The sequence below is a fragment of the Gavialis gangeticus genome, unplaced genomic scaffold (assembly GCF_001723915.1).
Source record: "Gavialis gangeticus isolate Ggan-Ray unplaced genomic scaffold, GavGan_comp1, whole genome shotgun sequence".
In the NCBI taxonomy this organism is placed as follows: Eukaryota; Metazoa; Chordata; order Crocodylia; family Gavialidae; genus Gavialis; species Gavialis gangeticus.
Window position 1 is genome coordinate 140,620,303 of NW_017729032.1, and position 22,291 is coordinate 140,642,593.

General features: G+C 40.3%; 1 protein-coding gene across 2 annotated transcripts in view; it reads right to left on the reverse strand.

Annotated features, from left to right (window-relative positions):
• The window catches only part of TUBGCP3 (tubulin gamma complex associated protein 3), a 116,640-nt gene that overhangs the window by 57,975 nt on the left and 36,374 nt on the right, over positions 1–22,291 (reverse strand). The window contains exons 5-11 of one of the 2 annotated variants that reach the window (XM_019524887.1): positions 22,025–22,242; positions 16,949–17,121; positions 15,101–15,219; positions 13,590–13,715; positions 8,261–8,329; positions 4,445–4,577; positions 2,289–2,455 (exon numbers count right to left, since the gene is read on the reverse strand). In XM_019524887.1, the coding sequence (XP_019380432.1) occupies positions 2,289–2,455; positions 4,445–4,577; positions 8,261–8,329; positions 13,590–13,715; positions 15,101–15,219; positions 16,949–17,121; positions 22,025–22,242 (1,005 nt within the window). The remainder of the gene's footprint in view (positions 1–2,288; positions 2,456–4,444; positions 4,578–8,260; positions 8,330–13,589; positions 13,716–15,100; positions 15,220–16,948; positions 17,122–22,024; positions 22,243–22,291) is intronic. The other variant, XM_019524888.1, reaches the window with a different exon arrangement.

Sequence of the window (22,291 nt, forward strand, 5' to 3'; positions counted from 1 at the left end):
GTGGCTGCATTTCTGGAATCAGAAGTGAATGTCTGTTCACTTGCTTCTTGGTTCAATCAATGCAGTTTAGACTAACCTGCAAAGATTGAAAATCGATTCAGCCTCTGCCATTTGACTGTCTGTACTTAGCCTTATAGACAGAATATGTTTAGGTAGGCTTTTCACATCCTTGCCTCACCTTCATAAAAACAAAATTATAGAAGTTGTTGAGAAACTTGAGTAAAGAAAAAAGTTAAGTATTTTAGACAGGAAAACAAATCTCACAATTTTACTCTAAAAAAATCCCTGAAGACCTCAAATATGTCATATTGCATTGAGGCCATGATCATTCTGTAAAAGTGACCGTGCTATAATGGGGAATGAGAAAGAAGGGTAGTCCCTCTGAGACTACTGGTAGCTAGTTTAGTAACTATAATATGTTAAAGAAACAAAACATGATCTCTAAAGATTTGCTGAATCAAGAGATTAATAAATACTGTATGTGAAATGCACTACTTTAATGCCTTATTTTTACAGAAGACACAGATTCATCCTAGTGAGTGACAGAACTAGATCTTAAAATCACTATAAATTATGAGAAGATTAATTAAAAAAAGAAAAGAAAACCTCAAACAATTAACGGTCAACTTTGTAAGCTATGAAAACAATGCTTTAAGGGCAAACTAAAATGTAATTACATTATCTAGAAAACATCCTGTAGAAGAGAGTGCATTTTAGACTATAATTAATCCCATGGAAAGACCACGCAACTAGAAAGGCAAAAAGTCAAGGTTCAACATAACTGTAACATGCTTGTATTTTATTGATCTTTTTTGCTACTCAAGGTTTTGATTTTTTGCTATTTCAAACCCAGAAAGAACTGCAGAAAAAAATTAAGGACAAGGCATGGTACAATTTAACTGCTGGACAAATGCCAAGGTCTCACTACTACATATAGTAAAAGGAATTTTCTTTGCTTGAAACAAAATTTCAAGAAGATAAAATTTGTGAATATGGAACTTGGGAGTATTCCATCTTTGGCTTGTAAAGCATGACCACCATTATTGGTGAAAAGAAAAAATCCAAAAGCCTTGTGTCTGTGAAACATGAGAAGAACAGCCCCTTTGGCCATACCTTTTTGACTGCTGCATTGTAATAAATGATGGTATTGATGGTAACTCCTGGCAGACTAGCTTATGGCCTTCAAAAGGAAGTAACAGCTTTAAGTAGATCACTTTCAACAGATACTGAAAAACTACTGGATGCAATAAGTGCACATAGAAAAAATACTCCCAAATTAAGTTAACAAAGACCCCTTGGTAGACTTTACATTTTTTTGTGCAATTAAGGTGTTAAATTTTCAAAGTGCCACGTGCATAAGAGATTAATGGAACATTAGAATATCAGACCGGCCACCAAGATGTTCCACATTTAGTGTGGAACATCTCTGTGGTTGTTTTGAATCGCACCATAATCCGCATGTGTAGCATGTCCAAAAGGATTGTGGTTCTTAAGTCGGAGGTTGCCAGTAGCTGACAATGGATAGCCTCTCTTTGATCTTAGGTTCGTAATGCCCCAGGATTTTTAAACACATGATGCCAGGCTCCACATGTGCCAGCAAATTTGAAAGGACAAATGGAAAGCACAGCATTGAGGGTGTGGGGGGTCCCCATGCCATGTTCCCTGCATTGCAGGCCATGGGTTGGATCTTATCCTGATCCCAAAAGTTGCATGCATTTTACTATACATATTTAGCATGACAAGACAATTATTGGCCAGCTCTTAGTTGGCACTTATTTTTTTGACTACAGAAAAACAACAGAGCAATTCTTCTGTTGCAAAAAGCTCAGAGATCACAGCAGTTCAGGATATTTTTACTGCTATGGATTCCTATTTGAACCCCCACAAGTTTATCATCTTGTGAATCATGTTTGTGCACCTAGCAGTGCTAACATCGTGCCACAACATTCTTGAAAAGATCTCAAGGTACTCCAGGTGGCTCCCTAGTTGAAAAAAAGGCTAGAACAGGGATTCTCAACATCTGGTAAAAAGTCAGTCCTGGAGCTTATGGATTCATTTGACCCACTGAAGCCAATTAACCATACGTAGTCTCATTACATCCACAAGGAAACACACCAGTAGTTTCATACACTGAAAAGCCACTCACATTTCATGTAAAGCTGTGCATCTGAAATAGTTACCCACCCAAGAGTTTCAACTCTACCGTTTTCATTTAAGTCTCCAATTGTTTGTTTGTTTTTTTACACAAACTGAATGGAAGTTTCAGTATCAGTAGTTAGATCACTTACTTCATGGTAAGTGTCCTCCAACTCCCCATCATAAATCCAACGGTAAAGAAAATTCAGGACAGGATGGGATACCAAGCCAAGAATGTGCTGCACTAATGATCTCATGTAGGGATCTCCAGTTTTAGTGTAGGCATGGACAGCTGATGCTAGTTCACCACCTTTTCTTCCTGGAAGGAAGAAAGACAGCAGCATGTGAATCAGATAAATATATAAAATACAAAAGGAAAGAAGTGAGCATCATACTTTAGAAAAACTACACTTCCCAAGTCAATTACTGATTGTATGTCTTTTTCCAAGCTTGCTAAATGGCAACATTTAAATCCAGTGAGTATAAGTTTTATAATACTAAAATATAAATGCAGTAGGATAAGAAAATATCAACCTTAAAAAAAAAAGCATTTACTGTATTTGGCAAATCCACCAATCTATGTTCTGGATGCTTTATACAGGCTTAGGAGATTCTCAAAGCATTAAGTTAACTTTAGAGTTGCTTAGTTTCACCAGAAAATCATAAAGCAGCTTGACTGTGCATTTCAGGTCCCCTTCAGATGTTACCATGTGTCACAGGGTATATGCAAGTTTAACACAATAACATGCCAGACATTAAAGGACTTTCCCCAATAAATATATTGGAACAATGATAAGATTCACCACAAAAATGGCAGGGGACAAATTTAACACCTTGCCAGATAGACTCCCCACAATCCCACAGTGGTCTTCTCGACAAGGTGATGGAGGGTGTGAGAGAAAGCAGCTGGCTTTCTGGCAGCCTGCCCAGCCCTGATGTCAGTGCCACCTGGTGACGAGCAGTAATGCTTTTCCACTGGCAAGGGCTACCTGGGTAGGAATTCAGGATGCTCCCTGTTCTCTTGGGCTGAAGGGCACTCCCTCACCAACATGCAGGCAGCAGGGGCAGAGGCTGATGGAGGCAGCCCATCACCTCTGCTCCCAAGACAGTCACTGGGAACACTATCATCTTACCAAGTGGCAGCGTTGCCCACAACCCAGAAGCTTTAAAGGACTGTTGGTACACTCCCTCTGGCTGGAGAGCATGTCTGTTGTGTTTTAGCTCGGGGGCTTTGAACACGTGGCAAATATTTCTGCGCTACAAAAACAACAGCTGGAGGCAGTCTCATACCTCCCTTGCCCCAGCGCCAATCCTATAGATCTCCTTTGTCTCTTGCACCTTTACATTTTCTTGTATATTTACATACGCCACATATTCCCTTTTTCCAATCCTTCATATTCTCCTTCAAGCAGCTTCCCCCTTCCTCTTTTAAAATCTGAATAGTTCTAATGCAAAAAGATGCTTTAAAAAGAACAGTTCACGCCACATGCACTTTGTTATTTTAAACAGTTTGGAGTTTCTTTCAGCACAGGCTGTTGCACATTTTACATTGGAGAAATTTATAAAAAGAGTAGTTTTTCAACATGGCTACCATATCCCATCATTTTCTACAAATGCTGCAGTCAAACTCTCAGTTAGAACACTCTCCCTCAAAAATGACCACAGCCTCCAATTATTTCCAAGGACAAGGAAGCTAAGCTCCCTTCAGGAATACTGCATTTCCTCTGTTACCAGGAAAAGTAGAGGAAAATGTTATACCTGTTGAGGATAGTGGGAGATGGCAGCCATTTTGAAAGAGGGTAGTGTTTAGTAGAATTTTCTGTAGTAAAATATCCCTCAGCCTCTGCAGACAGTTATGAAGAACAAGAAAACACTGAAACATTAAAATCCTAAAAAGAGAATGTATTTAAATGTACTCTACACAGAAAGATTTCATGAAGTTTGTTAGCTGGGAAGTTTCAAAAACAACCTACATTTTTTGACAATAAAGAAAAAAGGCTACCCCTTGCAATAACAACAGCCTATATAACATATTAAACATGTTTTTATTAAAGTATTGTGGAAAGGAACTACAATCTTTTTACAGTCATCTATTTAAAACGCTGAAGATAATATTCTGATGGAACACAACTGCTCTCAAAACTTGCCCGGACAACTACAACCTTTTTACTCATTTCCTAAATCAAGATACTACCAGAAATTCAAATCAGTTTAAATCTCAAATAATTATATTTATAAAGAGGACACCTGTGTTTGTCATGCACAATCACTCTTGAATTAAAGACTTAAAATTGTATTTTACACAGACCTTGACAGTGATCAACAAGTGCTGCAAGGGTCTTTAGTCTTATCTTAGGATCATATGTCCACACTAGAAGGCGACGAAGTGTTAAACTGCTCTCTAGTCCCAAATTTACGCCCTGGTCATCTTCAAGTTGCAGCTAATCAAATCAAAGTAAAAAAAGACATAAATGAAAGAACAGAAGACTAAGTAGTTCAATTTCTCTTTAAATGCAATGTAACAGTGATCAGGAGATACTACACCAAAACATTAGAATGATGCAAAAAGGAAACTGAGATGCATGTGTAGATGAAAAGGATAGAGCCATATACAAATATAATAGGCCTGATGGAAAAGCTTGGTCAGGAAGATTAGGAGAATAATGTTAAAAGGTAAAAAAAAGAATCTGGACAGTGATTAACTAGTAAAGTTTCCATCAAGACAGCAGTAGTTCAATTTTTAACCCAAAAGGACTAAATTCTGCTCACATTTCCTCCATATAAATCATAAGGAATAGGTTAAAATAATCACCATTACTACAGTTATAGGTATGGATCTCCAAACACTAAGCTATAGGAAAAAGATATACTTGTATAAAGAAGTCGCTAAAATGTGATCAGTATACATATGAAATATTGTAGCTCTACAGAGTATAACAAATAATTCTATTTCTGAGACCTCCACTACACATGAAGGTAAAGACACCATTGGACCTAATGCATGACCCATGCAGTGGAGGGCCACTCGTATGGTTGAGGGCCTCCGTGGCCAGCCCTATGAGGAGAGGCTGAGGGACCTGAATCTCTTCAGTCTATGCAAGAGGAGACTGAGGGTGGGGGGTTGGATCTTGTGGCTGCCTACAACCTTATCAGAGACCAGCAGCAGGGACTCAGGGAAAGTCTGTTCACCAGGGCTCCCCTTGGAGTCACCAGGAACAACGGCCACAAGCTGAGGGAGGATAGGTTTAAGTTAGATATTAGGAAGAACTACTTCACTGTAAGGGTGGCCAGAGCCTGGAATAGGCTTCCCAGAGAGGTGGTGCTCTCACCTTCCCTGGAAACCTTCAAGAGGAGACTGGATAGGCACCTGGCTGGGGTCTTATGACCCCTGCCACTCCCAGTGCTCCTTCCTGCCCACGGCAGGGAGTCGACTAGATGATCTGTCTAGGTCCCTTCCGACTCATTGATTCTATGACAATCACACCTCCTGGTAAGACTGTGGGATCACACACTAGGTCCAAAAATCGCACCACATTGCTGGTGCAGGAGGAACCCAATCCTGGGATTCCCCAGCACTGGCAAGAAGCAGACTCCCATGGCTGGGAGCCCCATTTACTGAGGGGGTGTCCCAGCCACAAGGGCCACACACACAGCCAGGGCCAAGAGATCTGGCAACTGATGGGGCTTGTGGTCCTGGCTGTATCTCGCGTGTAGCCAGGACAGAGCACCACGTCACTTGCAGGATCTCCTGGTCCTGGACCAAGTCCCATGTGGGCTGTGGACTCCAGCCCCCTTTGCCATCCCCAGCCTTGGGGACCACAGCAGCTATGATCCCCAAGGCTCAGAGTTTCACGCTAGGCAATATATATCACTGTGGCTAGGAGCCCTATCAGCTGACAGGGCTACCAGCTACAGGAGACCCGGTTACATGTGCAAATTAAACCTTGATAGCAACCAGCTATAAAGTTAGTACACATTTTCAAAGTCTAACTTTATAATGGATTGGCACTTTTTAATCATGTGATAGCTACTTTGTACATGTAGCTGGTCTTAAGGTAATTGTCCAATTAACCAGCTAGCTGCACAATAACTTTAGTGAGATGGTGGTCCTCAGTTGCAAATGAAAGTACTTTGCAAACAAAAATTAAAAATTCAGCTTCCCAGAGCTATCCCATATTAAATTAGGGTGGAAGCAGACAGAAAAAAAAAAAGTTATGCTACTCGCTAATTGTTTCCCCAGTCCTGCATTTCAGTTGCAAGACCATCTTTCCTACTCAAATAATTAGAATTGCAATGCAAATCAAAATAATTGGTGAATACAAATATTGAACTTCCCACACTGAAAAAGACTACATAACTCAAGTCTAGACAGCTAACATCTAGATCTACATGACAGAAAGCAGTCCCCAACCTCCTCAGTTCTCCTCAGAAAGCAGTCCCCAACCTCCTCAGTTCTCTCTCAAGAGTCTACTGGCATTTTCTTCATACATTAGAAGAGGCAAAAACAGTCTACTTACTTACTGTAAGTACTTCTTTTTTCTGAGGGCCTCCAAAGTCTCACTTTTGGGAAACTATCAAGTAATTACTCAGAGATCTGAAATCAGGGGCTAGGGCAACTTTTCCAAATTTACTTGAGCAGTTGCCCACAAGAGCAATTTGTAGACATTATTCTACAATATCTGAGAAAGTTAACAGCTTTAAATGTTACATGGGGTGGACCCTCTAGTTTGGCTCAAACAGCACTGATTAAAAGACTAATAGTGCTGGTATACTGGTGACTTTTAAAAGACTTCCTGATTGAAGAGCCAAAACAGCATGTGTAATGAGCTGCAAGAAATCCAAGCCCTAAGGGTACAGAGGACTTGTTCCTAGGCACACTCAAAGAAGAAGAACAGTCAGTCACTGGGCTGTTAAAGAGCTAAAAGCATACCACATTCCATGATAATCAGGAATTCTACACTAACAAGTCAGGAAATAGCTCAGATAATGGAAGAACTGGTCAAGAAAGAAACTTGTATGCAAGTTGGCCAGACAGCCTGGCAAAGTCAGAGCATAAAGAATACTGAATCTGCAGACATCTAGAATGACTGCAGTGCTACATAAAACACGTGCTAGTGATGTTTGAACCTGTTAGAACCAATGATAGTCTTTTCCTCCCACTTTTGACAAGGGATCTGTTCTGCTGTACAGTATAATAAGCCAAAACCTGATGCACCTAGATTGCAGAAGACACCTGCAAATCCAATGCCAAGTATATCTGGTGATATTTAAGAGGCAGAGATTGTCCTGGAGCAATCACGGACCTGGACAATCAAGCTCTGATGCCCTTCTTTGAGGTCCGAATAGAGGCGAGTGACAGATAAAGGAAGTCTTGGACTTCAGTTCCTAAAAGGGTCAGCCCTAGCCAAATTATCAGTGGCCTTAACACCTAGTACAGAGAGGCCTGTGCTCTCAGACACTTTCTTGTAGTATTGGCAAAGGATGCGACTGCCTTGTCCTACCATGTTTGGGGTCTGAAAGCCCAACAAACATAACAATGCAATGATGATTAAGCCTTTCCTTTGTACACCAGCCAAACATGCTTTTGCGTGTTAATTTTTTTTTTAACTCACATTGCGCTTGGTTCTTGTAAACTCACTAAAGTTTGGAGAATGGGAGAGGAAAATACAAGTTCTTACCACTACCAATTATATATTTATCTGCAATTTTCTACTAAACCTTGCAGTTAGAAAGAATAAAAAAAATGGTTACAATACAGCTCAATTTACAAGTATTAGCTATTTGGCCAAATGTGAACGTTTGGGGGTGGGGAGAAAGAACAACAGATACTGGTAAAGTGTCTTAAGTTTAGCCCTTTACTGAACATTTTCTTCTGAACTCAACCCAAAATAAACATTTGTTTGTTTACATTAGTTATTTATACCTCTCACTTCACTTGCAAGACTTAAAGCTAAGTCACATGTCTAAACATTTCTCCATTACATTTTCAGGATGAATAACTGAGAAGTCCTATTTGCTCATGCCAGATCCCAGACTTAAACCAACCAGATTCCTTTGGCAATACTGCTTTACCAAAATGGTAGTATTTCAGAACATTTATAAAACAAAGAATTATTTTTATTACCTGGGAATGCAAAACAGACAGAAGCCTGTAATATTCTTTAAGTTCCTGGTGTAGAGCTGCACAAAAACTCTACAGAGTGGGGGTGGGAGAGAAGGAAGGGGGAGAAAAAAGGTCAGAAGGTCAGATGTAATGAATGCTATTCTACATAAAACCAAAGATTGAAATATTAAACAAATCAGACTGCGAATATAACTTCTGTGTGGAGTTCATAACCCTGGTCTAAGTAATAATCAGATAGATGGGGAATACAGCATCATCAAGTGATAAAGAACAATAAGAAATACAATGATACTGTTCAAATTGGAAGAGACACTCTTTGGGATCAAGACTGTGTCATATGCTATGTTTATACAAGTAGTTAGCACAACAGCAACACAGACAGACTAAGACCAGTAAGCATAACCATAATATAAAATGTTAGACACCAGGATCATCATATCTACAGTTTGGTCTTTTTATATATCTTAAAAAGCAGTGTATAAATCCTTTGAAAATAAATTCCTTTCTTCAGAGGTTACTTATTCAAGTTATTGCCATGCTTTATTATTTGTCACTATAGAAAGACCTCCAAAAGCAACCATAAGTGGCCTGTGAAGAAGTATAAAAATCCTCTGTGATGCTTCATGCCAACTTGGCCTGATCCAAAGCCCAATGAGTTCAATGGATTTGTACTGTAAGAGACAGACTTCAGACCAGACCCAAACAATTACAAATCTGACACTCTGTAAGAACAAAAGCATTATAGACCATTACATTTGCTGACATGTTTGTAAAGAAGCCTACATTGCTGGTGTGTGATCTATACGTAAGTCATTGTGTGTACTCGCATACCACATGCGTCTTTCCCCACACAGATCAGCTCCCCCCAAACTGGGGTGCATGTTTTCATTTTGGATTCCTATTTGCAGCAGCTGTGACATTTCTATTCAGGAAACAGAGAATGAATTGACAGATGTTAAATTAACAAGCATGTCTGGTTTTTAATGGTCCACTGATTTGTCAGGGGCCCTTAGCTAGGCAGCCCAGCCTGGGCTAATTGCCTGGTTGGTCACACCTGCCTGAAGACTAGGACTGTCAGCCCTAACTCAGCTAATGATCCACTATTAGATCGCCTGATTGACTGCTGGGCAGAGCAGCCAGCCTACCCATTTAATTCTACCTGTGGCAGCATGCTTCAGGCCAGGCAACAGTTCTTCTGAAGGTCTGCTCCATTAAGCCTCTTTGATCCTTTAGCTTGGTTCTGTTTCCAGACCCTGGGTTTGTTTGTTTTTTTGGATATTCCCCTCTGACGGAGTAATTTAGTCTGACTCTTGGTTCATTCTGACTCCACCTCTGAAGTTTTATGTAGCCTGCCTTCAGCACTGGCTTCTGACTCCTGAACCTTGACTTGTGATATGGATTCTGGATTTTCCCCCAGATCTGGTAACTTGGCATCTGATTTCAAAGCACATGCTGAAGCAGGGATTAGAACTTTGCCCCCTTCTCTTGCCCTCCTTCTAGCAGCATAACCAGTAGGTCATACCCTGCATCATCCAGTCCAAATAACAATAAAAAAAAAAAAGCCAACTTTTCTTCTGGATACTGTATTGGTTTAGCTATTCCTGGTCTCTTTGTTTAAGTCCTGCAGACTATTTTTAGCTCTTTTCAAAATCATATATCCATTCACAGATATCAGTCTTCAGCATCAGCTAGGATTTTAATTTTTGCTTAAACGAGAGGGATGCCAACCAAGCAGAAAAATAGGCTGTCCCTGCTCTATGTAGCCATACCTCTGAAGAAGAAAAAAAATTCTCTCTCTCTCTCAAAAAAAACAAGATGTGTGTTATTTGGAGCGTGGGGCACATGAGGAAAATATAGTAGCTGTTCTGCTAGAAAAAATAAAAGCCAACTGAAAATATTTTTCAAGTATTTTAATAACCTAATTTATCTCTGGAAGGCACCTGATGCCCAAAGGCTTGTCCAACAGTTTTCACAATTCAACAGCTGACTCAACAAGTAATATTGCAAAGAATCTTTGTGCTTCTCGTACAATCTATATAGAAATGGATAATTTTTTCTCTTGGTTTTTATCCTGGAAATTTAACACAACAGGGTACAAAGAATTGTGTTAGTATTTTTTTAAAATGGAATTAAATCCCAATTTATTTTTGAACTGAGGCAGACTTTTTAAATCCGTTTCTTCAGACAACTGATTAAAATTTTGAATTATATCTACAAGACTGCTTTGCTAATCAAGATGTCAGTCATTTTATGTTCAATTTCATACCTGACTGTAAATATTGTCAAATTTACATTAAAAAAATCCGTTAGGTTGGTTTTCATTTAAAAAAATGAATTACCAAACAGGTTCGTAAGAAGGTTTTCTACTTTTCCCTTCTTCAAACCTGTTGTGATCATTATGTTTGTTAAGTGGCCATGTTCGCCAATCAGAAAAGTTATACAAAGTTACGTAACGGTTGCTAGGCAGACTATAGTTGCCTTTCTGCCATGAGCATAAAAGATAGACAGCAGCTAGGACTTTCTACAAGGTGGGATCCAGCGTCAGTCAGTCAGTGCCATGGGCCTATCGAAAGGTGTCTCACACAATCACATCACCGCATGTCACCCAAGCTATAAAAGGAGCCCTCGCCTGATCAGGGTCGCTTCTGCGTCCAACCGACTCGGAACGACTCACGGCATATTATTACGGACACGGCTTGGCCTTCGGAGTAGCTAGCCGGAGGAGGACGCAGAGACCCGCCTGATCCCAGCGACCTGAAACCCCTGAGAACTCACCAGCCAGATCCATCGGTCTCACGCACCATTAGGGCGCGCGAGGCGTGGTGAGTGAGTTTAAGCTGCTGCGCAGCTACGTTAACAGTTATCAATAAAGATCACCAAGCCTGTTCACTGTCTTCCCGACTCCTCGTGATCTGTGGTAAGACCGACCAAGAAAAGATCCTGTCACAAACCCAATAGTCAAAAGGTGGTTGAAAACAAGCGTCTAAAAGGTAAGTTGGAAGAAAAACCTATTTCACCTCTTAGACATAATTACTCACACTGGTATTTCTAACATAAGGAAAAGAAATCCCTATTTCCCTTTATGTACTAAATGGCCTAAGCTCAAAAGTTCTCTCCTCATTAGGATAAGAGAATTTTGCTTAGTTCTGACTTCTTAAAAGTAGTCAAAGTGTTCCTCTCTCCAATCTGATTTTGAGCAAGAAAGAGAAATTAAGAGAGGGAATAAGTTTCTACAGGTCCAACAGAGTCAAGGGGGATGTATGGACTGAAGCTTTCTTAAAGGTTGGAAACTCCATGACATGTAACCCTGTTTTCAATTTCTTCCCACTTGTTTCTTCAGTACAACTTGGTAGCTTTAAAGCACTATTTATTAACCTGGAGGACAAAGCTGGGTTTATATAAAGATAACACATGTACAAGTCTAAAAAAAAAAAACTTGCATCTTTGGAGGAGGGGGTTCCTAGTAAAAATGGCCAACTTCAGCATTTAAGGTCACAATAACTACCAGGGTTCAAAGAAATTAGCTTTGAAAAAGTTCAAAATAGCATTTTAGCACTATTTCTAATTATTTGGAAAAATGAGGTTTGGGAAATACGCATTTAAAAAACTTTGCAGTGTAATGCGGTCTACAGAGCGGGGAGTCAAAAGAAAAGTAGAATTTCTGATAAATAAGGAATTCAAAACACGTACCACCTCAGTTTTATTTTGATGTTTTCTTTGAGAATAGGTGAACATGCAGGGCGAATTATTTTATTACTGATTTACATTTAATTTTATTTCCAAGAATAAGTCATAGAATCTTAAGTAGTACAGGTACAAGAAAAAAGGTTAGAGTGCAGTATATTTCATGCAGTAGTTATTCTTAGTAAGAGAAAGAAGTGACATATTGATTGACAAGTTGAGTCAACAGTAGCATAAAAGGTAGTTCAGGCTTAAAAATGAGTTTGTGGGTATTTGAAATAAGACTGAGGCTTTTCTAAGAAAGCAAGCAGAAGCAGCTTTCCATTCATGAATATAGCTGTGTATTAGGTCCCTATTGCATACATTATATACAAATAAAATTGATTATCTTCATGTGCCACGTTTAGGACACCCAGGCAGGCACAGTTCTGTATAGTTTTTGTCTTCAGATGTGTGGCTTTCCTCCATAGTTTAAAGCCACATTTGATAGCTAAGAAAACATTTAGTGAGGAACGTAATTCTTCCTCACTTTTTAAAACTGAAAGATTAAGGCCAAAGACAGTGAAAAAAAAGCATAAGCACGAAACTAAAATGGAAGGAATGCAAGAAAACCTCTCCTAAATTATTAGGAGGGTGTGGGGGGGGAAGAGAGTCTAGAAACTCTCAGTACACACAGACTAAAACATGAAAACCAGTATTGGTCAATTAAAATATAGTTATTCATATTTATATAAGTCTATATTAACTAAAAATAGTTATTTAGAATGAGAGAGAGTCAGAAGGGAACAGAATAAAACAGAAAAGTAGAAAGCACCATAGTGTCTCTACTGACCTCTTAGGAAAAATTAGACTGAAGGGAGGAGCACTTCACTTTCTTTGAAGATTAGGTAGGATGTTATGCCTAGAGGCAGGGACAACAACATTTGTCAGCTCAGAAGGGATAATATCCAGTTTTACAGAGGGAGCAAGTGAGAGAAAATGGGAATGCCTTAGCAGTAAATGTGGTTTTAGGTATTACAGCAGCTGTGAAGTTACTGCAGACTATAAATCATGGTGATGGAACCTATAAAAACAAAAATTGGACATTCTTTTGATGTTGCATTCAAAAGAAATGGCAGCAGATAACTGATGATTTGCATTTAGTCTCAGATAGTGCACTATTCTTAATATCAATGAACATCAGCATCTGTCAGCTAGTCAAGAATATTCCCCCACTCAGTTTTAGGGGAAAAGCACAGAGCGAAATATGATTTCTCCCTAACAGTGCAAGTTGTGGCACTAGTTAGCCCAGAGATGCTATTGTCCCTTTCCGGCAGTGTTTATTTTATCTTTTAAATTACTCTTACATTTAAAAGCAAAGGGTCTATGCAGAAAGCAATCCCAACTGAGAATGGAAGGGAAAAAGACTACAAGCAAGGACTAATGCTATTATGATTCAGATGTGAGCATTCTTATTCTACACCCAAGAGGTAGACCATGAGCATTTATGAAGTAGCAAGTCAAAAGATGCTGAAGAACTTTATGATTTTTTTTAAAAAATAATCTGGTCTCCCCACCATTCCAGTATTTCATTTTTAACCTTGGCAGCTCCTAAACAGAATGAAACAAAAGTAGTATAAATACCTTTGATTTTTTGTAGCCAACATACCTGACCTACTAGTCCAAATGCACGATCCAAGCTCCTCTGGTCTGTATATTTTCTTATTTTATTGTGTAGCCATCCTAATTCTGCAAGCCTGCTTGTAGTATCTCGGAGAGATTTGGACAAGCTCACCTATAAAAGTTAGCAGACAGGAGCTTATCAAGTCTTTATTAAAAAATAATCCTTAATCCCTACACAGTCTCTCCAGTATCTTTGCTTAATATAGAATAAATTACTTCAAGTGTACAGCATTCATTCTTTATCCTGTGTGAGGAAGAAGAGAGCTAGGGAGGGGGAGGGAATAGTACTATATTATGTAAAAGGTACACACAAAAGAGTGTAAACACAAGTAATGTGAATGCTGGCATATAATTTTTTCAGTGACTGACTTGCTAACATTAAAACAGGAAATTCTCTAAAAGCTATTTTTAATGGAAAGTTAAACTGCAAAATCCCTCCTGTAGAACTAAATTAAATCCCATGCACAAGGATAGAGTTAAAGGCATTAGATCCACAAGACAAATGCTGGTCCCTTGAACTAATCAAGTGGTAGTAATAGAAGGCTGTTACCATCTATGTGAGCTAACTACTACTGTTTTATAACTAGTTACTCATAGGAATAATGGGAAAAAAAAATAAATCAAGAAACCAATGTCCTATTCTAGGTCCTGAATGCAATTCTAGTAATCATTAGAATCAATGTATTCTAGTGATTATCAGTCCTATGCCTCCTGTTGCATCATTCCCCTCCTGAGCCACCACCTTCTGCCCAAGCCTGTTTTGCTCTTGAGGGATGTTTTGTCATCCCTCATCCAGTGCCTCCATCCCATCCAACACCTCATCTCTGTATTAGAATGGAGGTGTAAAAAACTCCTCTGTGAAAGAGTAAGACTGCTTTTTTTGTTGCTGCCAAGATTACTTTACCCTGCTCTTATTTCCTCAAATATCTGAATAGTTTCTGCAGGAAAAAGGTTTTTTTTTTTCCCAGCTGGGAAAGTTTCAATCCAAGAAGTTACCATTTGGTAAAAATTGTAAGCAACTGAAAATTGAGTATTATGCTGAAAATGTTTGTGCAGCCTTGCCTATAAGTAGAGCTGACATCTCCACCCATAACATTAAATAAAAAACATTTAGAATTCCATGCCCTTAGACTTACATGGGGGAAAAAAAAAAGCTAGAGCAATGAGCAACTAATCCTACCCCTGAGAAACATGGGTAAAAGGAATGAACAAAGCTAGCAAATACTAACAGCATGTATGCATTCCACACTGCCCAGTACACATGTAATGGCCAGTCCCATTTTCTCTCTTTTTACACAAAGATGCCCAACAGAGTCATCTTACAGAATTTTGATTGAGAACCAATCAGTTAAGGGGCTGCTAAGTATAGCTGACATTTTGGCATTGTGGCATACATTTTAACATTGTTTTAATAAAACTATAAATAAACACTTTATATCCTCCTACACACTTGCACCCTTGGACTCCATAAACTGAATATTAACTACTGTACTGTACCTTTCCTTCTACTTTATAAGAATTTTCAGAATTGCACATTTTGATGTTTTTGCCATCTATGCCTTGGAAGACGTACAAAATATCTCTTACAAGATTTGCTTCAGTTATTTCAACAGAGCCTAAAAAGAGAAAAAAAATCTAGTTACGAATGTCTTGAAAACAGAAATAAAATTGTTATAGCAAGATATGAAGCCTCTTTGATGTTCATCAAGTTCTCCTTGAAGTCTCTGAGGACCCAGATAAAACCACGTTAACTCCCCCTTACTTGAACTCTCCAGTCAAAGTGCGCTTGCTACTGATTTCTGAACAGTTTCCTCTCAACATTCTGCTTTGTCCAAACAGCGTTTATTTTGTGAAGTTAAGATACTCTCTCATATTTATAAAACGTGACTCTAGTATTGGATGCTGGGTGATCGTTCAGACATTTCCACCTATAAAGCTTTTACACCCCAAGTAAGGAAAGCCCAGAGAAAGATAAAGGGATATTTCTGTGAGATATATAGCTGTTAATTCAGAAGAGCCTAAAGTGCTAAAGAGGCCAGCTTGGGTTTTGGCTCAGAGCTCTGAATAGACACACATGGCTCTAAAGTCTCAGCACAGTTATTTACAGAAAGCAACGGCAGTTGTCAGCACAGCATTTTCTTCATTTTGAGGGCCTTACAGCACCTGTATCGTGTAAAGCCCTACTTAGTACACAAAGATTGAAGCCTTTTCAGTCTTTCAGCATAGTCCAAAGTTTCAGGTATAACAGGATGTGGCTTGAGATTCTCTCCCCCTCTCATTCCTTTCCACTCAAACAGATGCATCAATTTTATAATAAAGCATCGATGTACCTAACATAGGCTAAAGGAAACCAGCTGGGTCAATTCTGGATCAACAGCTTCATGGCAATACCATGGATTTGCACAATAGGATGTTTATTGGAATGCAACCAATTTTCTTGGCTACCTCAAAGAAATAAAGCTTGCCTGCATCATTGCTTAAACAGCTCCCCAATTTACTTATCCTTTCTTCTTCCTTCAGAACCTAACCCTGTAAAGCATCCAGGTTGTACTGTGATCCTAAAGCCAGGTAAATGTGTGTGCGCGTGTGCATGCACAGGTAATATAATGTAAGCAAGAAAACAAGCTAGTATAATCTTACTGGCTCAATTTAATCTTGCTTCATTCAAGAAAGACAAGACGACACGGAAGGTGATTCTTTTAAGTTTTTATTCCAATTAGAACTGCAGTGCCGATACAGCAGTACAAGGCTGAGGTGGACTCTTCTGGTGCATCAACAGTACTATTAATCAAATTCTAACTGCAAGGCCAAGTTCCATCCTGACTTGCATCTTTACAACCCCATTTGGCCCATCTGTCATTTACTGGCAACAATGCAAAAAACAAAGCACCCAGATAAATTTTGAAGTCTAGAAGTTTAGCAGGGCTGTCAACTAGAACGTCTTCTACATGTTAACTGGCCATACTACACTCTTCCTCCTTTTGGTAAAGATCAAACACTCCACAGTTTTCAGAGAAACACAGGCACTCAGTCTGCTGTTACTTGATTCTGCTCTTCACAGCAATGGACTTGTTCCCCACTTACAAGTACATAAAGAGAAGAAACAAATCTTGAACAGAATGAAAAACACATTCAAATGAATGCTGACAATTAGTAAAGAGGAGTATAAAAAAAAAAAATCTATAGCCAAATAAAAATCTTCTCTTGGATATCTGCTGTTCTCCTACTTTCAACTTATTTTGGGAAGCTTATTCATACCTGCAATGGAACAAAGTTATTCCAAGAATAAAGAGAAAATAAGCTTTAGTTCTACAAAATAAATCTTTAGGCAAATACATCTCTCACCACTTGTGTCCCCTTCTCTCCTTGACCGTGGTACATTGCGAGAAACAGTATTTGGAAGGCCTTTTGAGGTAGAGTTTTGTAAAGAAGGCTGGCTTGCAGTTAGAGTCCATGCAAGACGTGACCCTAACTGTTGACGAAGGCAATCTCCAACTCCTGGAGCTTGATAGGATTGTCTAAAAGGGTAAGAAAAAGCAAAAAAATTTAAAAAGTTGAAACTAGTTTCAGGCCACTTGTTAGGATATGTGACCCAACATATCCACAGTTTATTTTCTGGTGTATGGAGATATTTTTATCTTCCTCTGTAGTTGCACATCTAAAACACATGAAAAACTCAAGATGCAGATTGCAAAAATAAAAACTCTTCTCCTACTGAAGTTTAAGACACTACCATCTTTATGTTGCACACTGTGCAGAATTTACCATCCCTCTCACTTCCCAATTAAACCTTCAGTTCCTCAACAAATTTTCTCTTCTCCCCAGATTTGTCAATTTTCAGCCACAGAAGTGATTATAAGACTAAGCTAATGAGTCACAGAACTACACACTGGAAATATAATTTATGTTTAGAAAAAGCACCTTACTGGTTATTTGTTTTCATTAATTTAAAAGGTGTTATTCTGTAAGTCTTCTGGTTGATGGGTGCTCTCCTACTAGGAAATCAGGATTCAACTGAATACAAAAACTTTAACTTACAAATATGCTTCTCAGCTAATTGTCTTTTGAGTTGCACGTGTATAGCTGAGGTGATGGATGCAGACCCATGTCTGTTCCAGGAATATTTAAGACTATTTTGGGAAAGAATGGAGAGAGTAGGGAAGAAGAAGGAGAGTTGGAGAAGAGTGCTTGCTCTACCCTTTACAGGACAAGGAAAACTAATATGTACAATAATTCACACTCACTCTTAACAGTCACATATTGGGTATGTCACAGCCAACAACAAAAAAAATTCTACAGGACATAACTGAGGGAAATATAGCTCATTTCTGCATTTCTTTTTTCAGCCTTGCTGAAGAAAGCTCCTGTGTAATCAAGTGTATTCTTTTACCATCAAGTACACCTTTTAAAAAATTCTCCCTTAAACCTACTTAAATTTGTAGCCCCTGCTACTGGAAGACTGTCTTTCTAGACACCTTCTGCCTTCCATACTAGACTTCTATCCTAAATTTATCCACTGCCCATCTGAATCCTTTTGGTTCTCATGCAAGTTTTCTTTAGCTTAAATAGCTCTTTTCTCTGTTATGCTTGCCTCCCCCCATATATTTTCAGGTGACAGTCATGTCTCATCCTTCAATTCTGCTAACTTTAAATAATCCAAGCTTCCAGCCACTTTATTTCCTAAAACATCTCTATTCACCCATTCAGTCACCCTAGTACCCCTTTCTCTAAACCCGTTCTACCTGCAGCTTATTTTTCTTGAACACAAGTGACTAGAATTGTACAACATATTCCAAAAAATGGTTATGGCAGTCACTCATACAATGGTATTAATACTTCCCTGCCTCCACTGAAAACATCTCAGTTCCTGCATTCTACAATCTGAGTTCCAGATTCTAGTTTACTTGAAAAAATTCTCATTACCCACCACAGGCATCACCCTGCCCTTTGTCCTATTGACGGTCATCCTGTTTCTCTTATTCCAGAGTCACCCAGGTCTTTTTGCTCATTATCCTAACTCCTCAACTGCACTGGTAGTGCCTCCAAGCAAATTTCATTAATGCTACTTACAATGTCAAATGTCATCAATGTCAACCAATTTAAGAACTCCTCCCCTTCCAATTTATAGAGCTGCAACCTTAAAACAGGGAACTGGAAATATACTAGGAGCCAAAACACACTATGACCTGCATCAAGATAAAGCTGTTAGTTTTCATAGACTGATCTCATTCAGCATAATCTGGATGGGTGACTGTAGAAGCCTTTGTAAACTATCCTCAACTAAAAATTGTTGGCAAATTTCACATTAGACACCAGTAACTGAATAAACAGCAACAACAAAAACCTACAGAAGTAGTACATGTAGGAAAAATGTACCCATTTGTTAACATTGACAAAACCATGAAAAAAAGAGTCTGCACAACTGTTGCCTCTACCCTAACAGCTCTGCAGACAGAGAACCTAAGGTTTTAAATAGGGGTGCACTGATAAAGATTTTTTGGGACCAATAGTGATGGCCAATTATTAAATGGGCCATACCAGCAAATACCAATCCAACTGCTGATATGCAGCCCTGCTGCTTGGGGAGCAGCATCCAGCTGGCGAGTCTCTTGTGGGGAAGTGAGCATGGCGGGGAGGTAGATCAAAGCCCCCATGGTGAGGGAGGTAGTGGGGATGGGGCAGAGGCAGGCACTGTACAGCAAGGGTGGGGTGGGGTGCGGGACAGAACCATGAGGCTCATCTGGGAAACATGGGGGGGCAGATCCCACCCCTGGAGGAGCTATAGGGAGGTGTGTGCCCCCTGGATCTGTGCACAGGGCAAGGGTGGGCTGTGGCCACCTCAGAATTTGCCATAGTCCAACCATAGCCCCCGCAGTGCTTTATACACAAAAACCCAGATACATAATCACTCTTCTCCCATATTCTATAAATATAAAATCACCCTTCTCCCAGAGACAGATCGAGAGAGAGATCTATCTATATATAGATATAGCTATAATCTGGGAAGAGGGCGATTTAATTGATGAACATTGTACCTCCTCCTGCCCCTCTACAAAAACAAAAGGGCAGAGCTGACATGACCTTCCCTCAGTTCCCATGAAAGTGAAAGTTTTTAATAATGAGGACTCCTGAAGCAGGGTTAAACATCTAATTGGATTATAGCATACAAACGAAATGCAGCATCCAAAAAAAGCAGTCCTAAGTAACCCTTCTTTTTTTGAAAAAAAGTATCAGGTGGACTGGCAAACAACACTTTCCATGGACAGTGACTGGAAAGTCATAGCCAATTGCTGAACACTAGTATGGTTCTTTCAAATTTAGCATTTGGCTGTCAAAAATGCAACAGCTATCAATGGAAAGCTCCATAAGCCACATTAAAAAAGTTTCAAAAGTTGCTTTACTACAGAAGAAAGCCTATGAGAACATCTGCATTCTAGACAAGCATGCTTTGATGCTGAGAGGATCACCAGCAGATTAACAGATGCCACAAAGAACTTGAAGAGCTGAACCTTGTCTAGTAACAGCATAAATCTCCCAAAGAAGGCTCACTTCCCCTCCCTATTAATTCATGGGACATGACGTTTTGGAAACAGGATTGTTGAAGTGATTGGCCGTCTCAGATGCAGTTCTAATACCACTCTGAGGAGGAACAAGGGATGTAGCTTCTCCACCAGTAAGTCTCTGCAGAAGACAAACAGGGGTGAATTCATGAGGTCTTATCTTTCATTAACTCTTTTTACTAATGTGATGGCAACTAGGAGTACTGTCCTCATAGTAAGGTGGTATAAAGGAACTTTCTGACAGAGCACAAGACCAGCACATTACAGTCCCAGATGGAACCTGGGTATCCATGTGGTAGAAACCCAGGAGGAGACCTCCGATGATTCTTGCCACCATGAAGTGCAAGAAAAGAAAACATGGATTGGACTGGGGCACAATAGGGTGCTAACACTGCCCTTTGCACCTTGAAGGAGCCAAGTCAGATGGTTTTAAAAGCAAAAGAAAATTTTAAATATTTCAGGACTTAAGTCTCCATCCAGCAAAACAGAAGTCTCCCTACTTCCCGGTGTACATAGTAACATGAACCCAATTAACAGATCCTTTCCAGTAGAAGTTTTCCTGTTCTGGTTTCAAGATCTGCTGCATATGCCAGGAGCAGATCCTGTAAGAGATGCTCAGATAGCTAGCATCCAAGCCATCAAAAATAACACAAAGGTCTGCATGTAGTATCCAACCCTTGTTCTTACAGTGCATCCAGGCAAGGAGGAAGCTGTACGAGAAGTAAGACTGGTCCTAATTCAGCCAGCATGCCGCCAAAGTCTTATTCAGAAGTTAAAGAAGACTGTTATTATCCTACTGGTCACATTTCTGAATTACGCTCTAGCCCAAGGGCAGGCAAAATACGCAGCCTGTGGGCCACATATAGCTCACCAGGCCATTCTATCCAGCCCACAGGGCTCCTCTAAAGTTTAAGCCAGGGGTTGTCAACCAGGCGTATGCATACCCCTGGAGGTACCTGGACTGGTCCTAGGGAGTATGCAGCCAGGGAGGGACAGTGCTCTCTCCTCCCAGAAGCAGGGCAGGGCCAGGACAAGGACACCCCTCTGTGGAGTAGTGAAGCTCACACGTGGCGGCCACTGCAGCCACACACCAGCCCATGAGCTTCCCTACCTTGCAGAGGGGTGCCACTGGCCTCACCCCAGCCTAGCGAGCTTCTTCACCCTGCCCTGGCCCTGGGAGGCAGTGGTGGCGCTTCATCCCTGCTCCATGTCCGGCTGCTCGCTACCCTGCAGACCCCCCCACCCCACCCCTTGGCATCCGGCCACTGGGGGTACCTAGACTAAAAGAGGTTGAAAACCCTGGATTTAGACAATTACCCGCCTTTCTGAAGACAGACAAGGAGCAAGTGGTAGGAGCTGCCAGCTCCAGGAGGTGCCGGCTGCAACAGGCAGCTCAGGTGTGGTTGTTGCATGACCAACCCAACCCCAATCTGACCACTTGGGTCCTGCACCACCCCCAGTAGCTTCTGGAGACTGGAAGCTTCTGCCCAGGCCTCATGTCACTCCTGCATGCTTCATCTAGCACCTACGCTCATGGCCCGCAGTGCTCCCCACAGGATCCATGATAAGCCCCACAAGCTGTCAGACTTGGCTCCAGGGACTAGACTTAGTTGAGCACGCCTGGTGCTGCCAATTCAATGATACACTAGATGACATGGGCTTAACCAGTACAGGGTTCTGAGTCAAGTGAGTAGTTACCCACCAAAGAAGTGTCCTAGCACTTGCCATCATGTAAAGCATTTTGAAATTGTGCATAGATAACGGCACTGGGCATATTGTTCCAGATTAAAAATCTTTAGATTAAGGCCTCCAAGTATTTACTGATCACCAAGACCTGTTTGCAATGATGATTTCAATTTACCCCGGAAGGAGGGATTGTGGAGTTGGCGTTGGCCCATTCAGAGCATACATGCTTATGCTGCTGATCCCACTGCTCCCCATGCTTCCAGAGCTCTGGGCAGACTGAGTGCTGCGGTCCTGGTAATTCAGTGGAAGGGTCTGAGGCCTGGCATAGTAGTATGGGGTTGAGTGTGCATCCCGTGGCAATGCTTGAGCAAACAGTGCAGCATAACTTGATACCTAAGGACAAAGAGACAAGAAATATACTTACAAGTTCTTTCATCAAATT